This window comes from Pelophylax lessonae, assembly GCF_965119305.1.
Source record: "Pelophylax lessonae genome assembly, chromosome: 5".
NCBI lineage: Eukaryota > Metazoa > Chordata > Amphibia > Anura > Ranidae > Pelophylax > Pelophylax lessonae.
In genome coordinates, this window is record NC_138772.1 from 232,754,093 (window position 1) to 232,779,523 (window position 25,431).

At 42.3% G+C, this 25,431-nt stretch overlaps 1 protein-coding gene across 1 annotated transcript in view; it reads right to left on the bottom strand.

Annotated features, from left to right (window-relative positions):
- Nucleotides 1–25,431, bottom strand: part of TERT (telomerase reverse transcriptase) — a 413,108-nt gene that overhangs the window by 358,651 nt on the left and 29,026 nt on the right. The window contains exon 2 of the mRNA XM_082259713.1: nucleotides 10,078–11,692. Within this exon, the coding sequence (XP_082115839.1) occupies nucleotides 10,078–11,692 (1,615 nt within the window). The remainder of the gene's footprint in view (nucleotides 1–10,077; nucleotides 11,693–25,431) is intronic.

The following is a 25,431-nucleotide window of genomic DNA, read 5'->3' on the forward strand; positions in this document are numbered from 1 at the left end:
TTTGGGGTGTAATTCCACATGTACCCATGGCATGTGTGAGCAATATAGAATTTCCATGACAACTTTGTGTAAAAATATATACAGTATATTCAATGGGCTCAACATTCCTCAGAAAATTCCTTGGGGTGTCTACTTTCCAAAAAGGGGTAGCTTGGGGGGTTTTGTACTGCCCTGCCACTTCAAGAAAAGAGATAGGCAATTTAGAATGTAAAAGCTGCATAAATTCCAGTAGAGGCAGTCCCCGGGTTACAAACATCCGACTTACAAACGACTCCTACTTACAAACGGAGGGAGACAACAAGAAGTGAGAGGAAATTCATTCCTGCGAGTTATCGTGGGAATAGGGTGTCTCCATCGAAGGTTTCTTACCAATCTTGGTTTCCACAACAACCCAAACTTTTCAAAATCCAATTGTCATAGGGACAGAAAGTGAGGTGAAATCTTTTGAACAGGGGCACAGACAGCAAAACAAATGGTTTTATGCGAGCCAAAAAACCTAAAGATTATTTTTTTGGCTGGAGCTACACTTGTACCTGTTCCGGCTTACAAACAAATTCAACTTAAGAACAAACCTACAGATCCTATCTTGGTTGTAACCCGGGGACCGCCTGTATGTACACCATAGTTTGTAGATGCTATAACTTTTGCGCAAACCAATAAATATACACTTAGAGATTTTTTTTTATTTTATCAGACATGTAGCTAAATACATTTTGGGCTAAATGTATGACAAAAATGTAGTTTATTGGATACTTTTTTTTTTTAAAGAAAAAAGAAAATTTCATATTTTCTCAAAAATTGTTTTTTTTTTTTTTGTTTGTATCACAAAGAATAAAAACCGCAGAGGTGATCAAATACCACCAAAAGAAAGCTCTATTTGTGGGAAAAAGGGATGTAAATTTGTTTGGGTACAGCATTGCATGACCGCGCAATTGTCAGTTAAAGTCACGCAGTGCCACATTCCAAAAAATGGCCTGGTCATTAAGGGGGTTAATCCTTCCGGTCCAGAAGTTGTTAATGTAAACTTACTTAGTGGTAGGATTTACTATCAAAAAGTAGGAGGCTGAGCAGGGATCATAAGAGTGTGGTCAAAGAGCTGCAACAAGCACAGATGTCCAGCTAGTTTGCAGGCACGGACGTCCAATATCTGCCACTAAAAACAAATGACAGAAGTGCAAATCAATTCAGTTGCCTCAAAAGAACAAATCCTCTAAAAAGTCCACAGGAAGATGCATTATGAAAAGAATGTGTGTACATACCAAGGTGAGCAGGAGGAGGCATGCAGCTAGGCTGCCAAACGACACAAAGGCTCACCGATTCAAGGATTCCAGGGGAGCCAATAGCAGGCTGGAATTCAAGAGGTTATGCTTCTCATCTAATTGGGCGCTTCTGGAGCATCTTGGCTGACTTGCTCAGTATGAAATCAAATGTGCAGGCAGATTACTATAGATATTGTATTTCTATCTGTATATTTTGGATTATTTTTTTGTGTTATAGAAATTATATCTACACAATACATAAGCATCCCTGAAGAGTGCAAACCTGAAATCTCGAAACGCGTTTGATGTTTAATTTCTTCATGTATTTTACCTAGCTGATTTGTTTGCTGGTATTTCTTACCTGAAGCCCCATTCGCTCTGTTTTTTAGTAAATCAATTTTAAAATGTATCAATAAAATGTATATATTTTTTATATACTTTGTGCCTATATGGTGTTTGTCTGTGGTGCCTATATTAGTCCCGCATTGTGTAGAGTTTTCTCTGTTCCTGGATCTATTGGGATGATGGCATTTTCATAGCTCCCCACATACACTTTTTTTTTTTTTTTTTTTTTTAACATAGGATAGTTTTGACAACTCTCTGATTATATTTAAAGGGCACTGCCTTACCATGTTTAACAGAGGAGAAGGTGAAGAATCTCTTAACCCCTTTTTCAATGGAAGATGTCACTCAGGCAATCAAAACCTTAACACTGGGTAAAATGTCCCAGACCTGAGAGGTTTTCGGGTTCATGCTACAAGCAATTTAGTGACGTCCTTTTTCCCCACTCTCCACAATCTCTATAATGAAATTATGCCAGGCTGCCCATTCACCAAGCAAACACAGGAAGCCCAAAATTACTCTGATCACAAAAAAACAGAAAAGGATTAAACTCAATGTTGCAGCTATAGGCCCATTTCTTTGATAAATGTGGACCCTAACATCTTTGCTAAAATCTTGGCCATGCACCTACAAACAGTGATCCTCTCCCTAATAAACCTAGATCAGTTTGGATTTGTTCCAAATAGGAAAGACCATAATAATATCTAAACCTTTTGATACATCACGCTCAACCAAGAGCCCACTCGGTCTGCTTTCTTTAGATGTGGAGAAAAACTTCCATCGCTTAGATTGGAGGTTTATGGAAGCATCTCTGAAACAAGTAGGCCTCCTGGAAGAATTCATACAAACAAATGATGGCTTTATTTACTGCTCCATCCGCTAATTTCTAACGAGACAAGGCAGGGATGCCAGTTATCACCATACTAATACATTCTGGCCATGGAACATTTCACGGGTGGCTCTGCTATCCTGGGGGTTCAGATAGGCAATAGGTCATATAATCTAAGCATCTTCATTGATGATCTACATAGGGTACACACACACACACACACACACACACACACACACACACACACACACATATATATATATATATATATATATATATACACACACAGTGAACAAAGTTATGAAAGTATGAAAGCAACACTTGTTTTTGCCCTAATTTTTCATGAGCTGAACTCAAAGTTCTAAGACTTTTTCTATGTACACAAAAGGCCTATTTTTCTCCAATATTGTTCAGAAATCTGTCTAAATCTGTGTTGGTGGGTATTTCTGCTTTGCCGAGATTATCCATCCACCTCACAGGTATGGCAAATCAAGATGCCGATTAGACAGCATGATTATTGCACAGGTGTGCCGTAGGCTGGCCACAATAAAAGGCCACCTTAAAATGTGCAGTTTTATTACACGGCACAATGCCACAGATTTTGCAAGTTTTGAGGAAGCGTGCAATTGGCATGCTGACTGCAAGAAATGTCCAAAAAACAAACAGAAGGGGGCATCGGCCTAGCGCATGGATCTTCAAACTACGGCCCTCCAGCTGTTGCGGAACTACACGTCCCATGAGGCATTGTAAAACTCCGACATTCACAGACATGACTAAGCATGATGGGAACTGTAGTTCCTGAACAACTGGAGGGCCATAGTTTGAAGACCCCTGGCCTAGCGCATTATCCTCCACAAAGGTTTTATCAAATAAAAAGATATTACAGATATAAAAATACTCACAAGCGAGTTCTTGGTACATGCATATAAAAATATATTGCTGTCAGCATCAGAACCAGAAGATGTGCCATCCTCTAGGGCTTGAAAAGGCTAACGCGTTTCGAGGCTTAGCCTCTTCCTCAGAGCCTATAGGCCATGTCTGAGCACTTGCTTAATATACTTGACAATGACCTCTTAAGGTGCAATTAGACCTAGTACCTCCCCCACAGGAGTGTGTACATAGGGTGCCCTCGACTCTTGACCAGGCCTTGCTGATCTTGGCCGACCCCTCCCTGGGTGAGCCTGCTTCACCTCATGTTTAGTACGTCCGCAGTGTGAGGTCTTAGGCTTCTGGATGTCGGTGGTGGCCTTGGCGGGACGTGGAGGCTGGGGGGACTACGGACATGGACAGGTACAATATTTACGTCTTCCCTTTTTCTTTTCCCTACCCCCCCTTTTCTTTTTTCTCTCTTTTCTTTTCCTTCCTTCTGTTTTACTATGCTTTGCTATTTACGTTGATTACGGTTGTCCTAGTGTTTGGCCTTCATTGGATGGCCTGCCGGCATAACTATTGTCTTCCATACATGCCGCGGGAGCTGATTAGGTGTAAAGGCCCGTACACACGTACCGATCGTCGGCATACAAACGTCGGCGGACGAAAGATCTGCCGATTGTACGCTTGTTAGTATGGTGCCTCCGACAGCTGTCTGCGCACATTCTGCGGACAAGTCTTTCTTGCAAACATTAAAATTTTTGTATGCCGACACCAGAACGGACGATTGTTCGCCAGTCAGTACAGAATTCTGCCGACAGACCGCAGATTTGCAAGACTGGGCATGCTCAGAAAAGAAAAAACACAGGGAAAGTTAACCATTACATGACATCACTTCTGCAGTCGGCTGTAGTCGGCGGACAAAATTCTTGGGCAGTCTTTGCACTTTTCAACAGACACCGACATCCCGGGGAGAAAAGAGGAACGTTTGTATGCCGACGATCGGTACGTGTGTACGGGGCTTTAGCAGTGGTCCCGCGTTGGGACCTGGGTTACTGCTGTGCTCCCACCTGCTGCTCGACTGGGGCGGCGGGTGCGTGACTGGAGAAGCCCATGGCTGGGGGGGGCCGGGTCGGGGGAGGTTTGCTGGAGGCGGTCTGCCCCCCCTCCCTCGGGTGATCCCTGGCCGGGGCCTCTTGGAGTTGGCTCTGTTTACTTGACTGCGCCCTTCGCTGCCTGCGGATGTTGCCTGATCTTGGCTACCGGCAGCCCGACCACTGCCCTGTAATATTCCAGTTGCTCTGTCCACCGCTGGGTGCCTTGTATTCAGATTTATACTGTTTATTCTGCGAGTGGGCGGCATTGTTTGGCCTCTACTTACTTGGAAACCTTCCTGTACTGTTGTTTTCTATGTGTTTTTTCATGCAAAACTAAATAAAGATTCTTTAAAAAAAAAAAAAAAAAAAATAGTACCACCGCCCAAAAAAATGGGCTACTCCTGTCCATTAACCACTTAAGCCCCGGAAGATTTTACCCCCTTCCTGACCAGTGCCTATTTTGCGATTCGGCACTGCATGACTTTACGGACAATTGCGCGGTCGTGCGACGCGGTACCCAAATAAAATTGCCGTCCTTTTTTTCCCACAAACAGAGCTTTCTTTTGGTGTTATTTGATCACCTGTGCGATTTTTTGATCATGCGCTATAAACAAAAAAAAATGCGGCAATTTTGCAAAAATAACAATATTTTTCAAATTTTTTTATATGAAACCCCCCCCCCCCCCAAAAACAAATGTAAAAATCAAAATTTAACATTTTAGACCAATTTGTTTTCTGCTACATATGTTTGGGGGGGGGGGAAAAAAAAAAAAAAAAAAAAAAAAAAAAAAAAAAAATCGCAAAAAGCGTATTTTGATTGGTTTGCGCAAAAGTTATTGCGTTTACTAAGGGAAAGATTGTCATTTTTATTTTTTTTAACGAGTAATGGCGGCGATCTGTGATTTTTGCGGGACTGCGAAATTGCAGCGGACAGATCGGACCCTTGACTGGCATTTTTGACACTTTTGGGGGTACCAGTGACATTACTACAGTAATCAGTGCTATACATATGCACTGTTACTGTAAAAATTACACTGGGAGGGAACGGGTTAACTTTATTGGAGAGGGAGGGGTTAAGTGTGTCCCTAGGGGCGTGCTTCTAACTGATTGGATGTGGCTGTGTGTGTAACAGCAGAGATCAATGGTCCTACATAGCAGGACCGTATGATCTGTGCTTTTACACAGGGGAGAATGACAGGCGGCTGTGTTTACATTAGCCACCTGCATTTCTCCCTCTCCACCCGACGATCGCGAGTGACCGGCGGACATCGGGTCCGCCGGTCACACGTGCGGGCTGCTTAGGGAACGAGCGGGGGGCGGGAGCGCGCCTCCAGCGGTGCGCGGTCGCCTCCGATTGGCTCCCAGGCTAGTGACGTATCGGTACGTCACTTTGCCTGGGAGGGGCTGACCGCCGCCGTATATAGTTGGGCGGCGGTCGGCAAGTGGTTAAAGTTGTGCGTCATATACACATAAGATAGAGACACTACGTAAAAATGCATAAAATGAGACTAAAAATACATAAAAATATTACAAAACTAAAAAATTAATGAATCCCATAACAGGGCATCTCTTACCGGAGTATGTGTCCCTCCCAAGAAAGTCAATCTGCAGCTTCTAACTCTGTCCTTGTTGTGATCCTAGTAAGGGCAGTAGGAGGGCTTTCACTATGTCCCTCACTTCAAAAATATATATTTTCTTTATGCTGACTGCTATGTCGATCCTGGAACGCACGCGGCCGATCCAGGAAGTGCGTTATGTATTCCAGGCCTCTTAACTGTGAGCCATTCACTCAATTTGCTGGACAGAACCATGTCCACCAGTGCTGTTGCCCGTGAATTGAATGTTCATTTCTCTACCATAAGCCGTCTCCAAAGGCATTTCAGAGAATTTAGCAGTACATCCAACTGGCCTCATAACCATGGACCATGTGAAACCACACCAGCCCAGGAACTCCACATCCAGCATCTTCACCTCCAACATCATCTATGACCAGCCACCCGGACAGCTGCTGCTGCAACAATTGGTTTGCATAACCAAAAATTTCAGCACAAACTGTCAGAAACCGTCTCATGGAAGCTCATCATCCTCATCGGGGTCTCAACCTGACTGCAGTTCATCATCATAACTGACCTGAGAGGGCAAATTGCTCACATTCGATGGCTTCTGGCACTTTGGAGAGGTGTTCTCTTCACCGATGAATCCCGGTTTCACTGTACAGATGGCAGACAGCGTGTATGGCATCATGTGGGTGAGCGGTTTGCTTATGTCAACATCGTGGATCGAGTGGCCCATGGTGGCAGTGGGGTTATGGTAGGAGCAGGCGTATATTATGGACAATGAACCCAGGTGCATTTTATTGATGGCATTTTGAATGCACAGAGATACCGTGATGAGATCCTGAGACCCATTGTTGTGCCATTCATCCACCACCATCAAATCATGTTGAAGCATGATAATGCAAGGCCCCATGTTGCAAGAATCTGTACACAATTCCTGGAAGCTGAAAACATCCCAGTTCTTGCATGGCCAGCATACTCACCGGATCTGTACAAACAAAAAAAAAAGGATGGCGCTCTGGTGTGCATGAATAGAATGAAAACTAGAAATGTTGCCACAACTACATGTTTCACTACAGTGTAGCTTTGTCAAGTTGTGGCTATTGGCAACTGGAGGCTTTAAGAAGCCAAGATTGTGGGTGGGATTAGGCCGACCAGCCAATAAAAATCCCTTCAGTTGCCAATAGCCATAACTTGACAAAGCTACATTGTAGCGAAACATGTAGTTGTGGCAACGGGAGGCTCCAGAGAAGCGAGTGTACTACTTTCCCCGTTCCGTCCGGCTTCCTGTTTGTCTCCGCGGCTGACTTCCGGCCCCCTTTGGTGACGTCATCTGAGTGCGGCTCCCGGTGTTCACAGCGGACACAGCGAGAGTTCAACACATCAGCTTCGGTCTCAGGAAGCAGCCGCACACTGGACCGTGTGAGCCTTCACAATCGGGGACCGCCTTTTCTCCATCCGAGGGTGCCCCCTTCTCTCCTCCATCGGGATTTAGAGGTACTTGTGTCCCATGACTTCCATCAGGGATTTTTCATAGTATGGCTAGGAGATACAGAGGCTTCAAGGTCCGGCTGGAAAGTATGCAGTTTGTTTTAATTTATCGTGGATGTGCTTAATAAATTCTTAAAGACTACACATGTGAGCTTCGTTTGGGTTGTTTTCATTCTATTCATGCACGCCAGAGCGCCATCCTTTTTTCTTGTTTGAACTTTTCCATACACGATCAGCGGTGCAGTATATACATTGCAATTATCGTTTTGCACTCTCTGGGTAAGGACATTACAGGAACATTGTGCTTAGGATCAGCGCCCAAACCTTTTTTTGTGTCACCGGATCTGTCACCCATTGAGCATGTTTGGGATGCTCTGGATCGCATATACTACAGCATGTTCCAGGTCCTGCCAATATCCACTAACTTCGCACAGCCATTCAAGAGGAGTGGACCAACATTCCACAGGCAAAAATCAATAACCTGATCAACTCTCTATGCGAAGGAGATGTGGTTCACTGCGTGAGGCAAATTGAGGTCACACCAGATACTGACTGGTTTTCAGACCCCCCAATACAGTAAAAAACTGCACATTTTAGAGTGGCCATTTTTTTGGCCAGCCTAAGGCACACCTGTGCAATAATAATGCAAATCAGCATCTTGATATGCCCCACCTGTGAAGTGGATGAAATATCACGGCAAAGACAGATTTGTGAACAATATTGGAGAGAAATAGACCTTTTGTGTACATAGAAACTCTTAGATCTTCCAGTTCAGCTCATGAAAAATGGGAGCAAAAACAAAAGTGCTGCATTTATAAATGTGTTCAGAATATATATATATATATATATATATATATATATATATATATATATATATACATATATATATATATATATATATATATATATATATATATATACACACACACATATATATATATATATATATATATATATACACACATACACACATACATACACACACACACACACACAGTAAAACCTTGGTTTGAGAGAAACTTGGTTTAAGAGCGCTTTGCAAGACAAGCAAAATTTTCAAATAAATTTTGACTTGATATACAAGTAGCCTCAAGTCACAGCTGAGTATAAAAGAAGAGAGGCGCCTCTAAGTGAAGCAATATGGTTAAATCTAATGAAGGTACAACATTTAGCAACTCACATGGTTGATGGATTGGAACAGGCACATCTAAGTATGCAGGCATTCAAGCTAAAGCTGTCCACATAGACCGTCCTCCGCACCGCCATCTACGTCATCCCTTCCATGCTGCCCCTCGCTTTCAGATCGCTTTACTGCAGGGTGGTCTTCCCGGTCAGGATTACAGACTGGCAGCCGATGGTGCAGAAGATGGTCTATGTGGACAGCTTTACCCCGGATGCCTGCATACTTAGATGTGCCTATTTTATTCATCAACCATGTGAGTTGCTAAATGTTAAACCTTCATTAAATGGAACCATATTGCTACACTTAGAGGCGCCTCTCTTCTCTTTTATACTCTGTAGCTCCTGCTGGATTTTGCTTCTAATCCCCTTGTGGAAGCGTATATTTGTGGATGGACATTTTATGGCTATATAACCTATCGCAATGCTATAATCTTTTTATATGGGCTATAAACTGAAAGACTTATGAATAAATGGTTGTGGAACGAATCATCTGAGTTTCCATTATTTCTTATGGGGAAATTCGCTTTGGTATACGAGTGCTTTGGATTACAAGCATGTTTCCAGAACGAATTATGCTCGCAATCCAAGGTTTTACTGTATATATATAATAAATAAAACTTGCCTGCAAACGAAGCCCTCATCACCGTCAGAGGCTGCATCCATCTTCACCCGGCTTCCTTCCGGGTCGGGACTCCGGCGCATGCATACGGGAGTTACCAGTCACGGCACAGGGCTCTGAAGGAACAGCATGTGTTCCTTCAGAGTGCATGTGCCAGTGATGTCTGGTTGCAAACACAGTAAATATGCATGTTTAGGAGATATTTACACTACCTATAGGCAAGCCTTATTATAGGCTAACCTATAGGTAAAATTTAAAGACGGAAATGTACTTCCTCTAAAAAAATGTAATATGTAAATAAAAAAGAAGGATAAGCCTTGACACATTCCATGACGATTGGACTAATGCAGCCTGAATAACCTGTGTGGCTATAAATTCTGGGGTATGTTCCAGCCATTCAAAACAACTGAAGATTAGGAACATCTTCATTACAGAACAAGTCTAGATGAATGTGACTACTAGCTTTATCAAATACTATACTGTAATAATTACTATATACACAATTATTATAGCGGTTTTAAAATGAAAGAAAGTCTTGATTCTAATAACCTAAATGTTTCAGTAGAAATCTGGCCCAAAAGGTCCCCAAAAAATAATCAATTCAAGTACATTTGTAGCATACATAAGTATGAAACATTCTGATGGAGCAAAATACCTGATAAGGTAATATCTTGTTGTATGTGCCATTGTAAACTGTAAAATAAATGAAAGGTTCAAAAAAAAAAAAAAAAAATATTATATATATATATATATATATATATATATATATATATATATATATATATATATATATATATATATATAAAATCAGCTGAATAATACAAATACCTACTTTTCTTAAGACGTAGCCAAAGGCAGTCTTCCACTTTTATCCTCCACATTAGTTCTGACAAACACATATTTTCAGATTTGGGGGAATTAATCAACAATTTCACATGTTTCAAGAAGCGGCATTTGTTATGGCTGGAACCCCATAATATTTCAGGAACCACTCTGTGTAAACATTCCCTGACAAAAGAATACACTTGCCAGACACTGTTATGCTTCTCAAGAAAAAACAACAACTCTGATTCATTGCCAGATCTTGTAGTTAGTTTTTCATTTTTAGTGGCAACATCCACTAGGTTGTGCAATGAAGATATGACTGTGTCAGTTCTTTTAAAGTCAATGTTCAAGGTACTGCATGGTTTAATTTCATTCGGCTGATCACTTTCAATGTTTAATAAGGGATTGCCATATCGATCAACTGTCATCTCTTTTTCTGTTACATTACAACACTTCTTTAGGAGTTCCAAGTAAGGACATTTTTTATGATTTTGTATTAATAATTTAAAAATGTGTCTCATTTGCCAGTAACGATTTGGAAGTTTCTTCCTATCCATACTTTGAAAATGGCATTCTTTATGTGAATTCTCAATGAATGGGCTGGCTCTCATGAATACAGTTTTAATCAGAGACAGACTTCCCTTGGTGTTTCCTTCAAGCGTGTTGAGCAAAAAAGTTTTTAAAAAGCCTTCCTTTGAAATGTGCCTTGAATACAAGAGCTTTCCAAAATCTATGTAAATATTGTTGCCTTTATCTGGCGTTGTACACACTAAACGGTGTGAGGTAGGACAATCTTGTGGCACATCACTGTTACGTAAAAGAAGAGCATTACCAACAGTATTTGTTTCAAGGATGTTGTGTTTTAGTATAGTCGGCTTTTCTGAGAATGAGGTTAGTGACACATGGTGCATTTCTCCGACTTTAGGAACAGCAGGATTAACCCCTTCCACTGTAAAATCAACATCGCATTCATTCAATGGCAGTGCTATCCTGCATTTCTTACATGGAATACTACATACATCCACATCTGAAAATCTTTTATTACACTTTGTTTCTGTGGCAGATGCACCAACATTTCTTGGCTGGCTCAGCTCTAAACGATTACGTTCTGGTTTTACCGTTATGGCCCAATTTACAGAGGGAAAAGTCGCTTTTATTTGTTCTGGTGTTTGCTTCATCCAGCTCTGTGCTTTGAAAGAACATATTTTAGAAGATGTTGTGCTTTTATGAATGAACTGATATAAAATATTTCTTCTGTAAAGTGATAAACTCTGTTTAAACCAAGCAGGTAAAACAGTCTCTGTACTGGATAGACTGTACACTGGTACACCACTAATTTGATAGCAACACGTGGGTGGTACAATTATAAACAAGGAACAGTTTTCAAGCAAGTGCATCATTACACTGTCCCCTACTCTACCAAGAAGGGTTTCCCAGAGAATACTGGTGCTAATCGTAGTTGTCGTGGAATTAGGATAATAACTGCAAATATTTGGTGCAAGAATAATCGGTAGTGAGTTCTTGTCATCAGCCAAGCCATAACCAAAAGCTAGAACGTTATTTTTCTTCTTTTCACAGATACGTTGGATCACTCTCGCAACAACTTCTTCTTGATTTGAGGTCTAAAAAAAAAAAATAAATGAATACATTATTTTACATAGTTAGTCTAGTTGAAAAAAAAAAAAAAAAGACAAGTCTATCTAGTTCAACCAACAAAAAAATAAAATCATACAATCCCATATACACAATCCTATACCCACAACTGATCCAGAGAAAAGGAAAAAAACCCCAGCAAAGCATGATCCAATTTGTTACAGCAGGGGAAAGAAAATCCCTTCCTGATTCGAGAGGCAATCGGATAATCCCTGGATAACTTTACATACAAAAGTTAGTGTCTAGTTATATTATACAGACAAAATATAACCAAGGAAAATCTGCGCTAATATATATATTACAAACATCAAAGTGAATAAATAAATAAAATATACCAGCAGCTTGCACGGGTCAATAGATAAGAACCCAGTAAACAATGTAGTAATACGTGCAGCGATAGCAACAAAATGACAGGACGTGTTGTAAAACAAATTCATATATAAACCACTAGTGATGAAGATCTTTATAAAAAGTAGAAACCTGATGTACATATAAAAACGTGCATGAAAATCCAAGAAGTATCCTTATAATAAAAAAGTGTCCATATATTAAAAAGGAAAACATTCTCCAGTAGTGAGAAAAACACTATCCTTAGGGAGGAACCACAAGTCCCAGCATGCATGTAGAGCCAATCTTCTCAACTCTTGATAAGAAAGGGCAAACAAGTGTGATAAAAAATTGTCCGCTTACCAAATAAAAATGGCCTCCAACTTAATGGACAAGCCTTTTGCGCTTTTTGAGGAAATTCCCACCAGGTAGAAGTCATCAGGGTAATTCATTCAAAAAGGACTTGCAAATGATAGACAAAATCCAATGGCCATAAAAATAAATGCAAGGATTCATAACGTAATACAGTTAAAAAAATGCTAATTTAATGTAAGAAGATACACTCACATGATGCAATGTACAAACGAGCATGTATAACCACTTTAATACAGGGCACTTCCCTCCCTTCCCGCCCAGGCCAATTTTCCCCTTTTAGCGCTGTTGCATTTTGAATGACAATTGCGCGGTCATGCAACACTGTACCTTCACCAAATTTATGTCATTTTCCCCCCACAAATAGAGCTTTCTTTTGGTGGTATTTGATCACCTCTGCGATTTTTACTTTTTGCTAAACAAATAAAAAAAGACCGAAAAGTTTAAAAAAAAAAAAAAAAAAAATTTTGTTTATGTTATACAATTTTGTAAATAAATAATTTTTTTCCTGCACTGATGAGCACTGATGAGACTGCACTGACAGGCACTGATGAGGAGGCACTGATGGGGTGGCACTGATGGGGTGGCACTGATGGGGTGGCACTGATGGGGTGGCACTGATAGGCGGCACTGATATGCGGCACTGATAGGCACTGATATGTGGCACTGATAGGTAGCACAGATATGCAGCATTGGTGGGCACTGATAGGCGGCACTGCTGGGCACTGATAGGCGGCATTGATGGACACTGATAGGTGGCACTGACGGGCATTGATAGGTGGCACTGACGGGCACTAATGGGCACTGATAGGCGGCACTGGTGGGCACTGATGGGCGGCACTGATCGGCACTGACAGGCGGCACTGATGGGCACTAATGGGCACTGATAGGCGGCACTGGTGGGCAATAATGGGCACTGGTGGGCGACATTAAAGGATGGCAGTGATGGGCACTTGTGGGCAGCACTGATAGGGAGGACACTGGTGGGCATCACTGATGGGGAGGGCAATGGGGGGCTCCCTGAGCCCTGATTGCCATCCCTGGTGGCCATAGTGGGCATCCCTGGGGTCATAGTGGGCATCCCTGGTGGATCTAGTGGCATCCCCCCCCCCGAGGGTCTGCACTGGTAATCAATGATCTGATTACCAGTGCCGACCCCCCCCCCTGTCAGGGGAGCCGCCGATCGGCGCTCCTTTACTCGTGCCTGTCAGGCACGAACTAAGGAAAGCCGATCAACGGCTGTTCCTATTTACTATGTGACCAGCCGTGATTGGACACGGCTGATCACATGGTAAAGAGCCTCCGTCAGAGGCTCTTTACCGAGATCGGAGATGCAGGGTGTCAGACTGACACCTCGCATCACCGATCGCCGCTCTGCGCGCCCCCGGGGGGCGCCCAGAGCGGAGTTATCCTGCCGCCGTCATATGACGTCCGGTCAGGATAACTCAACCACATTCCCGCCGTCAATCTGTAATAGGGCGGGCGGGAAGTGGATAAACATATACACCATATAACATACAGTGGGTACGAAAAGTATCAGACCCCCCTAAAATTTTTCACTCTTTGTTATATTGCAGCCATTTGCTAAAATCATTTAGGTTCATTCTTCTTCCTCATGAATGTACACATAGCACCCCATATTGACGGAAAAACACAGAATTGTTGACATTGTTGCAGATTTATTAAAAAAGAAAAACTGAAATATCACATGGTCCTAAGTATTCAGACCCTTTGCTGTGACACTCCTATATTTAACTCAGGTGCTTTCCATTTCTTCTGATCATCCTTGAGATGGTTCTACACCTTCATTTGAGTCTAGCTGTGTTTGATTATACTGATTGGACTTGATTAGGAAAGCCACACACCTGTCTATATAAGACCTTCCAGATCACAATGCATGTCAGAGCAAATGAGAATCATGAGGTCAAAGGAAATGCCTGAAGAGCTCAGAGACAGAATTGTGGCAAGGCACAGATCTGCCCAAGGTTACAAAAAGATTTCTGCTGGGCATTTTTTTGGGTTCTTTGGAGGCAGACAAAACATCTGAACTTCTGTATAGGGGTATATATATATATATGTACACACACACACACACACACACACACACACACACACACACATACTATATGATACTAAACCGGCAAGGTGTGAAAAGAGCGGAGCCATATCCCTGTTCTACAAGTGACAAAATACAAACGATTTTTTTATTTTTTTATGGTTCTGGACATGCTACAGAGCTGAAACTTCACAGGTACACTTTTTAGACCCCCCAGACACTAAATCCAAAGTCAATCAAAAAAATCTCTTTTTTTTTCATTTTTTTCAATAATTGGCTCTCTATCAAAAATTACAATTTTTAAGAACTTTTTTTTGTGTGATTCATAGTCCCTGGGGCATGACTCAGAACCCTAGGCACTTTTATGGGCATTTATTGGGTTTTAGGGCTTTAAAATTGTGTTTTTTGATTACCGAAGTTCGGATCCCATTGATTTCAATGGGGTTCTGAAATCCGGGGCGAACTTTCGGGAAGTTCGGATGTTCTGGCCGAACCGAACTTTTGAAAAGTTCGATCATCCCTAGTAATGGCTAGCAGGAAAGCTACTTTCAAAAGACAAAAATTTTAATGAAATCTCTTTTAAAAAGGTTCAAAAAGGGCCCTTAGATAACGCCTCTAGGACCCTGTTCAGGTCCCAAGGAGGAAACCTGTCTTTAGTAATAGGGGTAACCCTTTGCCTAGCCAACAAAAATCTTTTAACTAACGGCTCTTTTGCCAGACTGGAGTGCAAGCAAAATCAGACAGGAAGTGGGGGCGTGGCAGGAAGATGGTGCCGTGAGGAGGCTCGCTGAGGAGCTCCGTGCTCTCTGCAACGGCGTCCACGCGTAATTAGCGGTTGTCCGGCATATCCCTCCCCGGAAACCTCGCGAGACCAGCGGCTCACCTCGGAGCTCACACACCGCCTCTTTGCGCGGGGACATCTGAAGCCGGACGGCGTGCAGCTTCGCAAGCGGGGGTACGAGTGGCGGCGGAGATACACCATTAAAGCCACGAGGGTACCCCCGCGCTAGATCGGATCTTGGCCCCGTGACTAGAGCGGCGAGCAGGGGCAGCCTCACAGAGGATCGAGAGTCTCCTAGCCTCCAGCCTGCCGAAGGAGCCCCCAGCTGCAGAGGAATGAATGGTGGTGGATCTCCCTCAGAGGTGTAAGTAGAGGAGGACACCTAAACAGCACTCGCGACCAGCTCATGCAAGCTGGAGAAGTGTCCGGTGCGAGGAGCCAAGGCCTGACGGTCCGGAGCGTGGATATCTCCACATATTTTCTCCGGGGGTCTCGGAGTGGAAGGGTGGAAGAACGCGCTAGTATGGCGCCAAAGCGACCGGTTGCAAACACAGAGGTGGCGGCAAAAAAGGAAGCTAAATGCACAGGTAACAGCAAGGAAATCCAAGAGCAACCTATAGGTGGAAAAAGGGATGAGATATCCACAGTTTGTGATGAGTGGCCGACAGCACAGTCTCCATCACCTCAAGCCCTGCAAACGCAACCAGAGAGCTGGAAGGAGATCCTTGCCATGATGCCTACTAAGAAGGACTTGATGGAAATAGTTGCAAATATAGTAAGTTCTTTAACTACTGAAATAAACTCTTTAAAGGGACAGATTAATAAATTGGATGGCAGGATTGTGGTGGTGGAGAATGGACAAAGTCAGCTAGAGAAGAGAGTGGAACATATTGAGGTTGTTCAGAAATCAATGGCTAATAAATTTATCATGCTACAGTTACAACAGGATGACGGGGAGAACAGACAACGGCGGAACAATATACGTCTCAGGGGTCTCTCTGAAGACATACCAAGTACGGAATTAAGGGGCAAGCTCGGTGAAATATTCAATGACCTACTGGAACGACCCCTCACAGAGGCCATTGAAATAGACAGAGTCCATAGAGTGAGAGCTCCCCGCAGTGTGGGGGCGGATTTCCCCCCGGGACGCATTAGCAAGGATTCATTTTTTTGCTCAAAAAGAACAAATTATGTTGAAAGCGTGGGATAGGGGCCCCTTTGATTACGAAGGGTCAAAGATCAGGATCCTGCCAGACCTTTCTAAGAAGACACTAAGAATGCGTGCAGTGGTCAAGCCTTTGCTTGAAGAAATTCGGAAAGCAGGGGCAATTTACCATTGGGGACACCCATTCCACATAAGGATAAAGAAGGGGGACTCTATGTTTATTTTGAGATGGCCTGATCAGTTGCAAGGACTTTTTTCTTTTTTAAAAATACAGCCAATTGAGGTAGCAGATTGGCTAGATGTACTAACAGCGTAGAATAGCTCTCGAGGAAAATAAGCAGCATGAGGGAGAGGGTGGAGATGTAGACGGGTTGAAGCTGGGATGTGTTGAATAATAGCGGGTTAGTTAATTCAAGTTGTTGGGTAGACAGGTGTCAGCTATCTGTTAATTGTAATGGCCGTAATTACGGGGAGGGGGTTTTGCTGGGTTATACATACAAGGGGTTGGGGATAAGGGATGGAGGGGGGTGTCATAAGATGGGTTTGGAATTAATAAATTAATGGGTGTTGTGATATATGACAATGTGGTGAGTTGAGATATAATGTATTATTAAGCGCAGCATGATACCCATCCAGAACCCCCCAAATCCAAACCCACCCGATACAGTTGTGCGAGAAGGGCGGACGCCCAGGGACGCATGGACCCTCCGAGGTCCGTTGTTATGATTTTTGTCCCTTGTTTTTTTTTTTGTATTTCTGTGTTTTTTTTTTTTTTAAAAGTAATTTTTTTTTTCGTATGCAAAATATGGGATTGATCCGCAGCATCACAGCAGAGACCTCCATCCCTGAAGCTATTTGCAAGAAAAAGGGGGAAGGTTATGGGACTTTGCATGAGGTCAATGCTGTTTGAAAAAATCCAACCAAAAGCCAGATGACACAAAGAATATATTTATTGCTACATGATGAGATGCAAATATGCAGCATATGTCACAAAAATGAGACCAAGTAATCAACAATAAAAAAGGATGACCAATAAGGACACGAGCATGAATCAAGAAATAAAAAATACATATATCAAAACATGCATACATCTAAATCATACTTAAATAATTATATATAGGCAGATAAAAACTATATCATACTAAGGCACATATATATATATCAGTTTAAAGATGCATGGTTAAAATACAAGTCAAAAAAACCATATGAGAGTGTACAGGTTCTGTGTAACCAATAGATCATCCTTATTCCCATACATATTCCATGGTTCGTGTCCTGATCAGTATAAACAGTACATAGCTCTACGCGTTTCATGGAAATCGCATCCACTCTTCAGGAGCTTTTTAGAGATAATCTATGAATAAAAACTGATTAGTTGACTGAGCATATATCTAATCTGTTTGTGAAAAAATACACCGATGAGTTTGAAAATTAAATCAAAAAGTCTAGAGGTCTAGTACTTACATATGGATAGGTAGAAAATTATTTTCCTTACAAGATTGGCAAGCAACAACCAGGTCTTTACTCAAAAGAGTCTGGGATTTGATAATATAGCTTGAGTGGTAATCCATTACTAGGATGCACGGTGTGGGTGTATGCCTGATCCGGGGCTGAGGCGGGTAAACGCCCAGACGGTCCAACAGGAGATAACAAGGAAGGGGTAAGCAATCCCAAAGGAGACGATGAATATTTGGTCAAAAGTATCAGCAAAATATATGACCATATGTGCTGTGCAAGAAAAAATATTATATATATAAACCATATATCTAAATATATTGAACGTATATTAGATGTGTATAATCTTGAAACGACTAGATCAAAAATATTGAAGATACATGAAAAAGACCAGTGGGGGGGGGGGGGGGGGGGGAGTTGTAAAAAACCCCCAGGGCCACATGTGAACCGAATCTGGTGATAGGATGCAAGATAGAGGAGCCAACAAAGGAAAGAAAAACGAACAACCGTGAAAATATTGAATGAAATGTGAGGATACCAAAGGTAGGGGGGGTAACCAACGACCAAAAGAGAGGAGAGACACACGTCTTAAACCAAACGTGCAGCCATTAGAGAGTACAAACATATGGTGCATGTAAAGAGAATCTTACCGATTGTGTTGTGAAAAGAAAAAAAAAAAACCAGGCACAGGAAGTGCTAACCACAAAGCATGTCAGGTGAGGAAAAGACATAACGAGGATAGAGTGAGGGTGTGAATCAATTTATATCCTGGAGGACCGGGGCGGATCACCGCCAGCGCCATACAGACGCCGAAGGAAGAGGTGGAACAGAGTGAACCTGGTATCCGGTGTTTGCCAGAAACCGTTCACTCCAGAGACTCCCCCCAACGGCTCAGATGGAAAAAACACCAACACATCCAATGATCCATATAGACGGACCATAGATTGGGTGGAATGGTATGACGCCGATGCTAAACGTGACAAGCCCCACCCCCTTGCCCATGCAAGTGAAGCAGGGGGTTGAGCAGCAGATCGAGCATCGCAGCCCCGGAACCGGAAGCCCACACTTGGCACATCCTTCCTAATAGGGGTCATCCTTTTTTATTGTTGATTACTTGGTCTCATTTTTGTGACATATGCTGCATATTTGCATCTCATCATGTAGCAATAAATATATTCTTTGTATCATCTGGCTTTTGGTTGGATTTTTTCAAACAGCATTGACCTCATGCAAAGTCCCATAACCTTCCCCCTTTTTCTTGCAAATAATTTTTTTTTTCTTTTGTTTGTGTGTTGTGTTGTTTGTAAAGGTAGAAAGAAGTCCTCCTCACGGCGCGCATCTTGATTGCCCGCCCAAATAGGACGCGTCTTGGTACGCAAGGTCAAGAGTAGACCAAAGATAGTCAAACACACTGACACACCGGTAGTGGGGGGAGCGGAAGGGAGCGGGGTAGGGGGGGGTTACCCCCCTTTTTTTTTTTTTCGCTTTCTCCCGGTTTTTTCTTCTCTTGTACCTTCGCCCTCTCTCTCCTTCTCCCCTCTCCCGCCCTAGTCCCCTCTGCACTATATGGTGGAGTAGTAGTGGGAGGGGAGTCGTGGGATTCTTGCCTGTTTAGCAAGACAGGAACATAAGACAGGGAAGGACCAGGCAAGCAGGTGGAGGAATGCAAGGTACTAAAATTACGTCCCTAAATGTCAGGGGGCTTTCGACCCCCGAAAAAAGATCACGATTGCTGCTGGATATGAGACGCAGTCGAACGCAGATCGCATTTATTCAAGAAACATACTTTAAATATGAAAAGAATTCCGAGGCTACACAATAAGAACTTCCCGTGGGCATACCATGCCCCATCCCCAATAGCAAAGTCAAAGGGAGTTAGCATTATTCTAGCAAAAGAGGTTGCTTGGACCCATATCGACACGCGCTCAGATCCACAGGGAAGATATTTAATGTTAAAAGGCAAGATTGGGAATAAAATGATCACTTTGGTAAATACATACTTCCCTAACAGTAGCCAGCTGGCATTTTTACTACTTCTGACACCAATAATCCTTGAATTCCAAGAGGGTTCACTAATTATGGGTGGGGATTTCAATTACGCGGCCGAGCCTATGTTGGACACGTCAATGGGAACGTCACATCTACCATACGCTCGGTTGAAAAAACTCAGCAGGGAGTTGTCCCTGCTCAATTTAATTGATCCCTGGAGAATCATGCATCCAGAGGAGAAAGACTATACTTATTTCTCCCCAATACATAATAGATATTCTAGGATTGATCGGATTCTGATTTCACAGACAGAGCTTTCCAGAGTAGTGTCGTCTCAGATTGGATCTTTTTCCATGTCGGATCACTCGCCTATCCATATCACAATAAATTTTGAAGCAGGCCCAAAAAGGCCACCGACATGGAGATTGAATGAACTCTTAGTACAATCAGTGGACACAAAAACGGAGATTCAGACAGAATTAGAAAGGTATTTCCAGGAAAACACGAGTGAGCAAGCGAAGCCATCGAGCATTTGGGAGGCACACAAGTGTGTCATCAGAGGGGTGATGATACGGTTGGGTACCAAACGTAAACGCGAAAAAGAGAGAGAGATTGCCGAGTTGTTGGCTCAGATAGAGACTTTGAGTTTAGTGCATAAAAAAAACAGTAGCGAAGATACAACTGTCGCCCCTAACGAAGGCTAGGGAAAAACTCAATGAATTGCTATATGAGAAAGTTATGAGATCTTTAGTGGCACAAAAAAGACATTTCTATGAATATTCAGACAAACCGGGGGCGATGTTGGCCCGAGCCTTAAGGGGACCGCAGAAACGAACGGTAATCAACCATATACGTGTAAAGGGGGGGGGGGGGGACAAAAAATATCTGGAATAGCAGAAATTGCAGAGGAATTCAGCAGATTTTATCAAGGACTATATGACATCGCCTCCTCGGAGCCAGAGGCTGGCTTCGATGAGGCGATCAAATATATCAAAAATTCGGACATGCGGGCATTGGACCCGGACCAGGCGAGCGTAATGGAGGAGAGCATCTCAGAGGAAGAGCTTAAGTTGGCCCTCTCGCAAACAAAACCACACAAAGCCCCCGGCCCAGACGGTTTTTCTTTTCTATATTATAAGCAATTTTTTGAGATCCTAAAAGCTCCTCTATTAGCGCATTTGAATTATATTGGGGAGGGAGGAAGCATGCCAATAGATTCACTACGGGCGTACATCACCCTTATCCACAAAGGGAAGGATGCAACGATATGGGGAAGCTACCGTCCAATTTCCTTGCTGAATTTGGATACCAAGTTATTCGCAAGGATGATTGTGAATCGGCTTCTTCCATACATACCGAGCCTAATCCATTATGATCAGGTGGGGTTTGTCCCTACAAGAGAGGCGAGGGACAATACCACCCGAGCAGTGGACCCAATATACAATGCGCAACGATGGAAAGTGCCAATGATGCTGTTGGCCATAGACGCCGAGAAGGCTTTTGACAGGGTGGCCTGGAATTTCATCAGGGCCACCCTGACTCATATTGGCCTAGGAGAAAGAATGTTGACTTACATCATGGCATTATATTCTAGGCCCTCGGCGGCAGTTAGGGTAAATGGGTGGAATTCTGACTTCTTTCAGATTAAAAATGGCACTCGCCAGGGATGCCCTTTGTCCCCATTGATCTTTATTCTTGCGCTGGAGCCCCCGTTATGGAATATACGTCAAAATTCGGAAATAGCGGGACCTAATGTGGCAAAGGTGCAACACAAGGTGGCAGCGTATGCAGACGATCTGCTATTCTTTGTGACAGAGCCCGAAAAAACACTCCCACAAATACTAGACGCTATCAGTAAATATGGGGAGGTATCATTTTTTAAAATAAACATATCTAAATCATCGGCACTAAACGTCTCCATACCTGCAGGAAAATATAAGAATTTGCGGCAATGTTTCCCTTTCCAGTGGAATAATCAATCAATAGAATATTTAGGAATACATATTACTTCAAATCCTTTGGATTTGTTTGAGGTAAATTTCTCTCCACTCCTGAAGACACTGAGGACTGATGTACAGAAATGGCAGACATTGGTATTGTCATGGTTCGGCCGTTGTAATGCTTTAAAAATGAATGTGTTGCCCCGACTTTTGTACGTTATACAAGCTGTACCAATTACAATACCAATGGCTTTCTTTGATCAGGTTAAAAGATTACTTCGAAATTTTATCTGGGCTAAAAAATCTCCCCGTATAGGGATGCAGATCTTAACCCTCCCGAAGGCAAAGGGAGGGGTGGGATTGCCTGACTTGTTACGGTACTATAGGGCAGCCCATCTTATGAGGGTGTATGATTGGCACTGCAACCAATCACACAAACAGTGGGCACACATGGAAAGAGAGATTATGAATTCCCCTACACCATTGGCCCCATGGACTCCCATTCTGAAAACAGATAAAATACTTTCTCACCCGATAATAGGGGCAACACTACATATAGCAACAAAACTACAAAACCATCTGTCCATCTATCTGTCCATCTATCTGTATATCTATCTGTATATCTATCTGTATATCTATCTGTATATCTATCTGTATATCTATCTGTATATCTATCTGTATATCTATCTATATATCTATCTATATATCTATCTGTATATCTATCTATATATCTATCTATATATCTATCTATATATCTATCTGTCCATCTATCTGTATATCTATCTGTATATCTATCTGTCCATCTATCTGTATATCTATCTGTATATCTATCTGTATATCTATCTGTATATCTATCTGTATATCTATCTGTATATCTATCTGTATATCTATCTGTATATCTATCTGTATATCTATCTGTATATCTATCTGTATATCTATCTATATATCTATCTGTATATCTATCTATATATCTATCTGTATATCTATCTGTCCATCTATCCGTATATCTATCCATCTATCTGTCCATCTATCTGTCCATCTATCTGTCCATCTATCTGTCCATCTATCTGTCCATCTATCTGTCCATCTATCTGTCCATCTATCTGTCCATCTATCTGTCCATCTATCTGTCCATCTATCTGTCCATCTATCTGTATATCTATCTGTATATCTATCAGTGTCTGTAGTGTATATGCTGATACTGTGTCTGTATTGTATATGCTGATACTGTGTATGTAGTGTATATGCCGATACTGTGGCTGTAGTGTATATGCTGATACTGTGGCTGTACTGTATATGCTGATAAGTATCAGCATATGCAGCCATATACAGTAAAGCCACAGTATCAGAATACACAGCCATATACACTACAGCCACAGAATCAGTATATACACTACAACCACAGAATCAGCATATACACTACAACCACAGAATCAGTATATACACTACAGCCACAGAATCAGTATATACACTACAGCCACAGAATCAGTATATACACTACATTTACAGAATCAGCATATACACTACAACCACAGAATCAGTGTATACACTACAGCCACAGAATCCGTATATACAGTACAGCTATTGAATCCGTATATACAGTACAGCTATTGAATCCGTATATACACTACAGCCACGGTATCAGATTATAAAGTACAGCCACAGAATCAGCATATACAGTGCAGCCATAGTATCAGAATACACAGCCATATAATCAGTATATACAGTACAGCCATAGTATCAGAATATAACACATAGACACAGTATTAGTATATAAAGTACAGCCACAGAATCAATATATACAGCCATATAGAGTAGGAACACTGTGGCCTAATATGTTGGTACTGAGGCTGTAATGTGTAATCACTGTACCTTCCATGTCCTGCTGCCTGACTATGCATGCACGTGCACCCGCCGCTGGAATCCCCCACCTGCTCCTGCAGCCACCTCTTACTCCTGCACAGACTCTTCAGAGTATCACTCTGCAAGGGAAAGGATGGTGGCTGCCGTGGCCGGCCAGATCAGGACATGCGGCGCCCGCTTTATCCACCTGCGCGCTGAAATTAAAGAAAAAAATGCCCTCACGGCTCTCACCTCCTGGGCCCCTCAAACCTAGTAGTAGTGGTGGTTCTGCACTGCTCCTCCTCAAGTCAATGTAAAGCTGCCCGCCTCCCCGCTGGGTGGATAGGGACCGAGCACAGCACTGAAGGGGCGGTTCAGCAGCCCTGGCACTGCCCCTGACTGCTATACGCCTACCTATAGGTAGCACCGACCCTGCTCCTATGCAGATAGACGCTTACACAATGTAAAATGTCATGTCACTGTAGAGCTGCACGATTCTGGATGAAATGAGAATCACAAATTTTTGCTTGGAATTAAGATCACGATTCTCTGCGTAACATCTTTTACATTATAAAAAAAAAAAAAATGGGATAACTTTACTGTTTCATTTTTTTTTTTTATTCATTTAAGTGTATTAATTGCGTTTGAAAGACTGCTGCACAAATACAGTGTGACATAAAATATTACAACAATCACCATTTTATTCTGTAGGGTCTCTGCTAAAAAAAAAAATATATAAATGTTTGGGGGGTTCCAAGTACTTTTCTAGCAAAAATACTTATTTTAACTTGCAAGCAACAAGTGTCAAAAAAGGTTTAGTCTTTAAGAGGTTAAATTTCCCTCCTCCGGGCAGACAGAAGGAAAAGATACATTGTATTTCATTGCGATTATAGTTTTCTTTGAAAGCCAATCTCTGCTATCTCACAGCTATGTAAACAATGCAGCAAAGGTCATGTTAAGATTGTCGGGAGGAGAATGGAGATCGCGATTTTTTTACTTTTATCAATCGAGCAGCTCAATGTCACTGTCAATAAAATAATTAAGCATCTGCTCCACAGCAGTGGTGCCTTTCCCAATTCCATGACTTTTCCAAAACCTTGTGGGATTCAGTCATTTTCCAATACTTTCCCAGGCCTGGAAAGTGTCATGTCAAAATCCCATGACTTTTCCAGGAATTTCATGACCGTACGAACCCTGATCTATCTCTCCATCTATCTGTATATCTATCTGTATATCTATCTGTATATCTATCTGTCCATCTATCTGTATATCTATCTGTATATCTATCTGTATATCTATCTCTCCATCTATCTGTATATCTATCTCTCCATCTATCTATCTAGTGACAGTGTATGGTAAAAGTACTTGCAGAAGGCACTGTGTCTCTCACTGTGTCTCTCTGAGCTCGGGAAGGAAGCATGTGGGTGTGTGCTGAGTGGAAGCTGTCTGATTGGTTACAGGGAGGAGCCAAGTCTCTCACTCTAGGATCATATTACCAGAGCTGTTTTCTATTGAGTGAGTGAACTGCTGAGTGAGGAATGAGTCATCCAAATGTATCAATTCACAAGTCAGACTGAGGAGCAGAGAAACTCGGTATTTTAAAAATGCCACAATAACAATACCGTGGGTATGCAATACCGCGATATATCGAATTACCGAAAACCGGCATATGTCTACCGGTAATGGTGTTTCTACGAACCATCAAGGATGACAACACATGAGAGAGGAGAGGTTCCACCCTGCAGAAAACAGAATCAGTTCACAGCTGTTAAAAGGCCCCA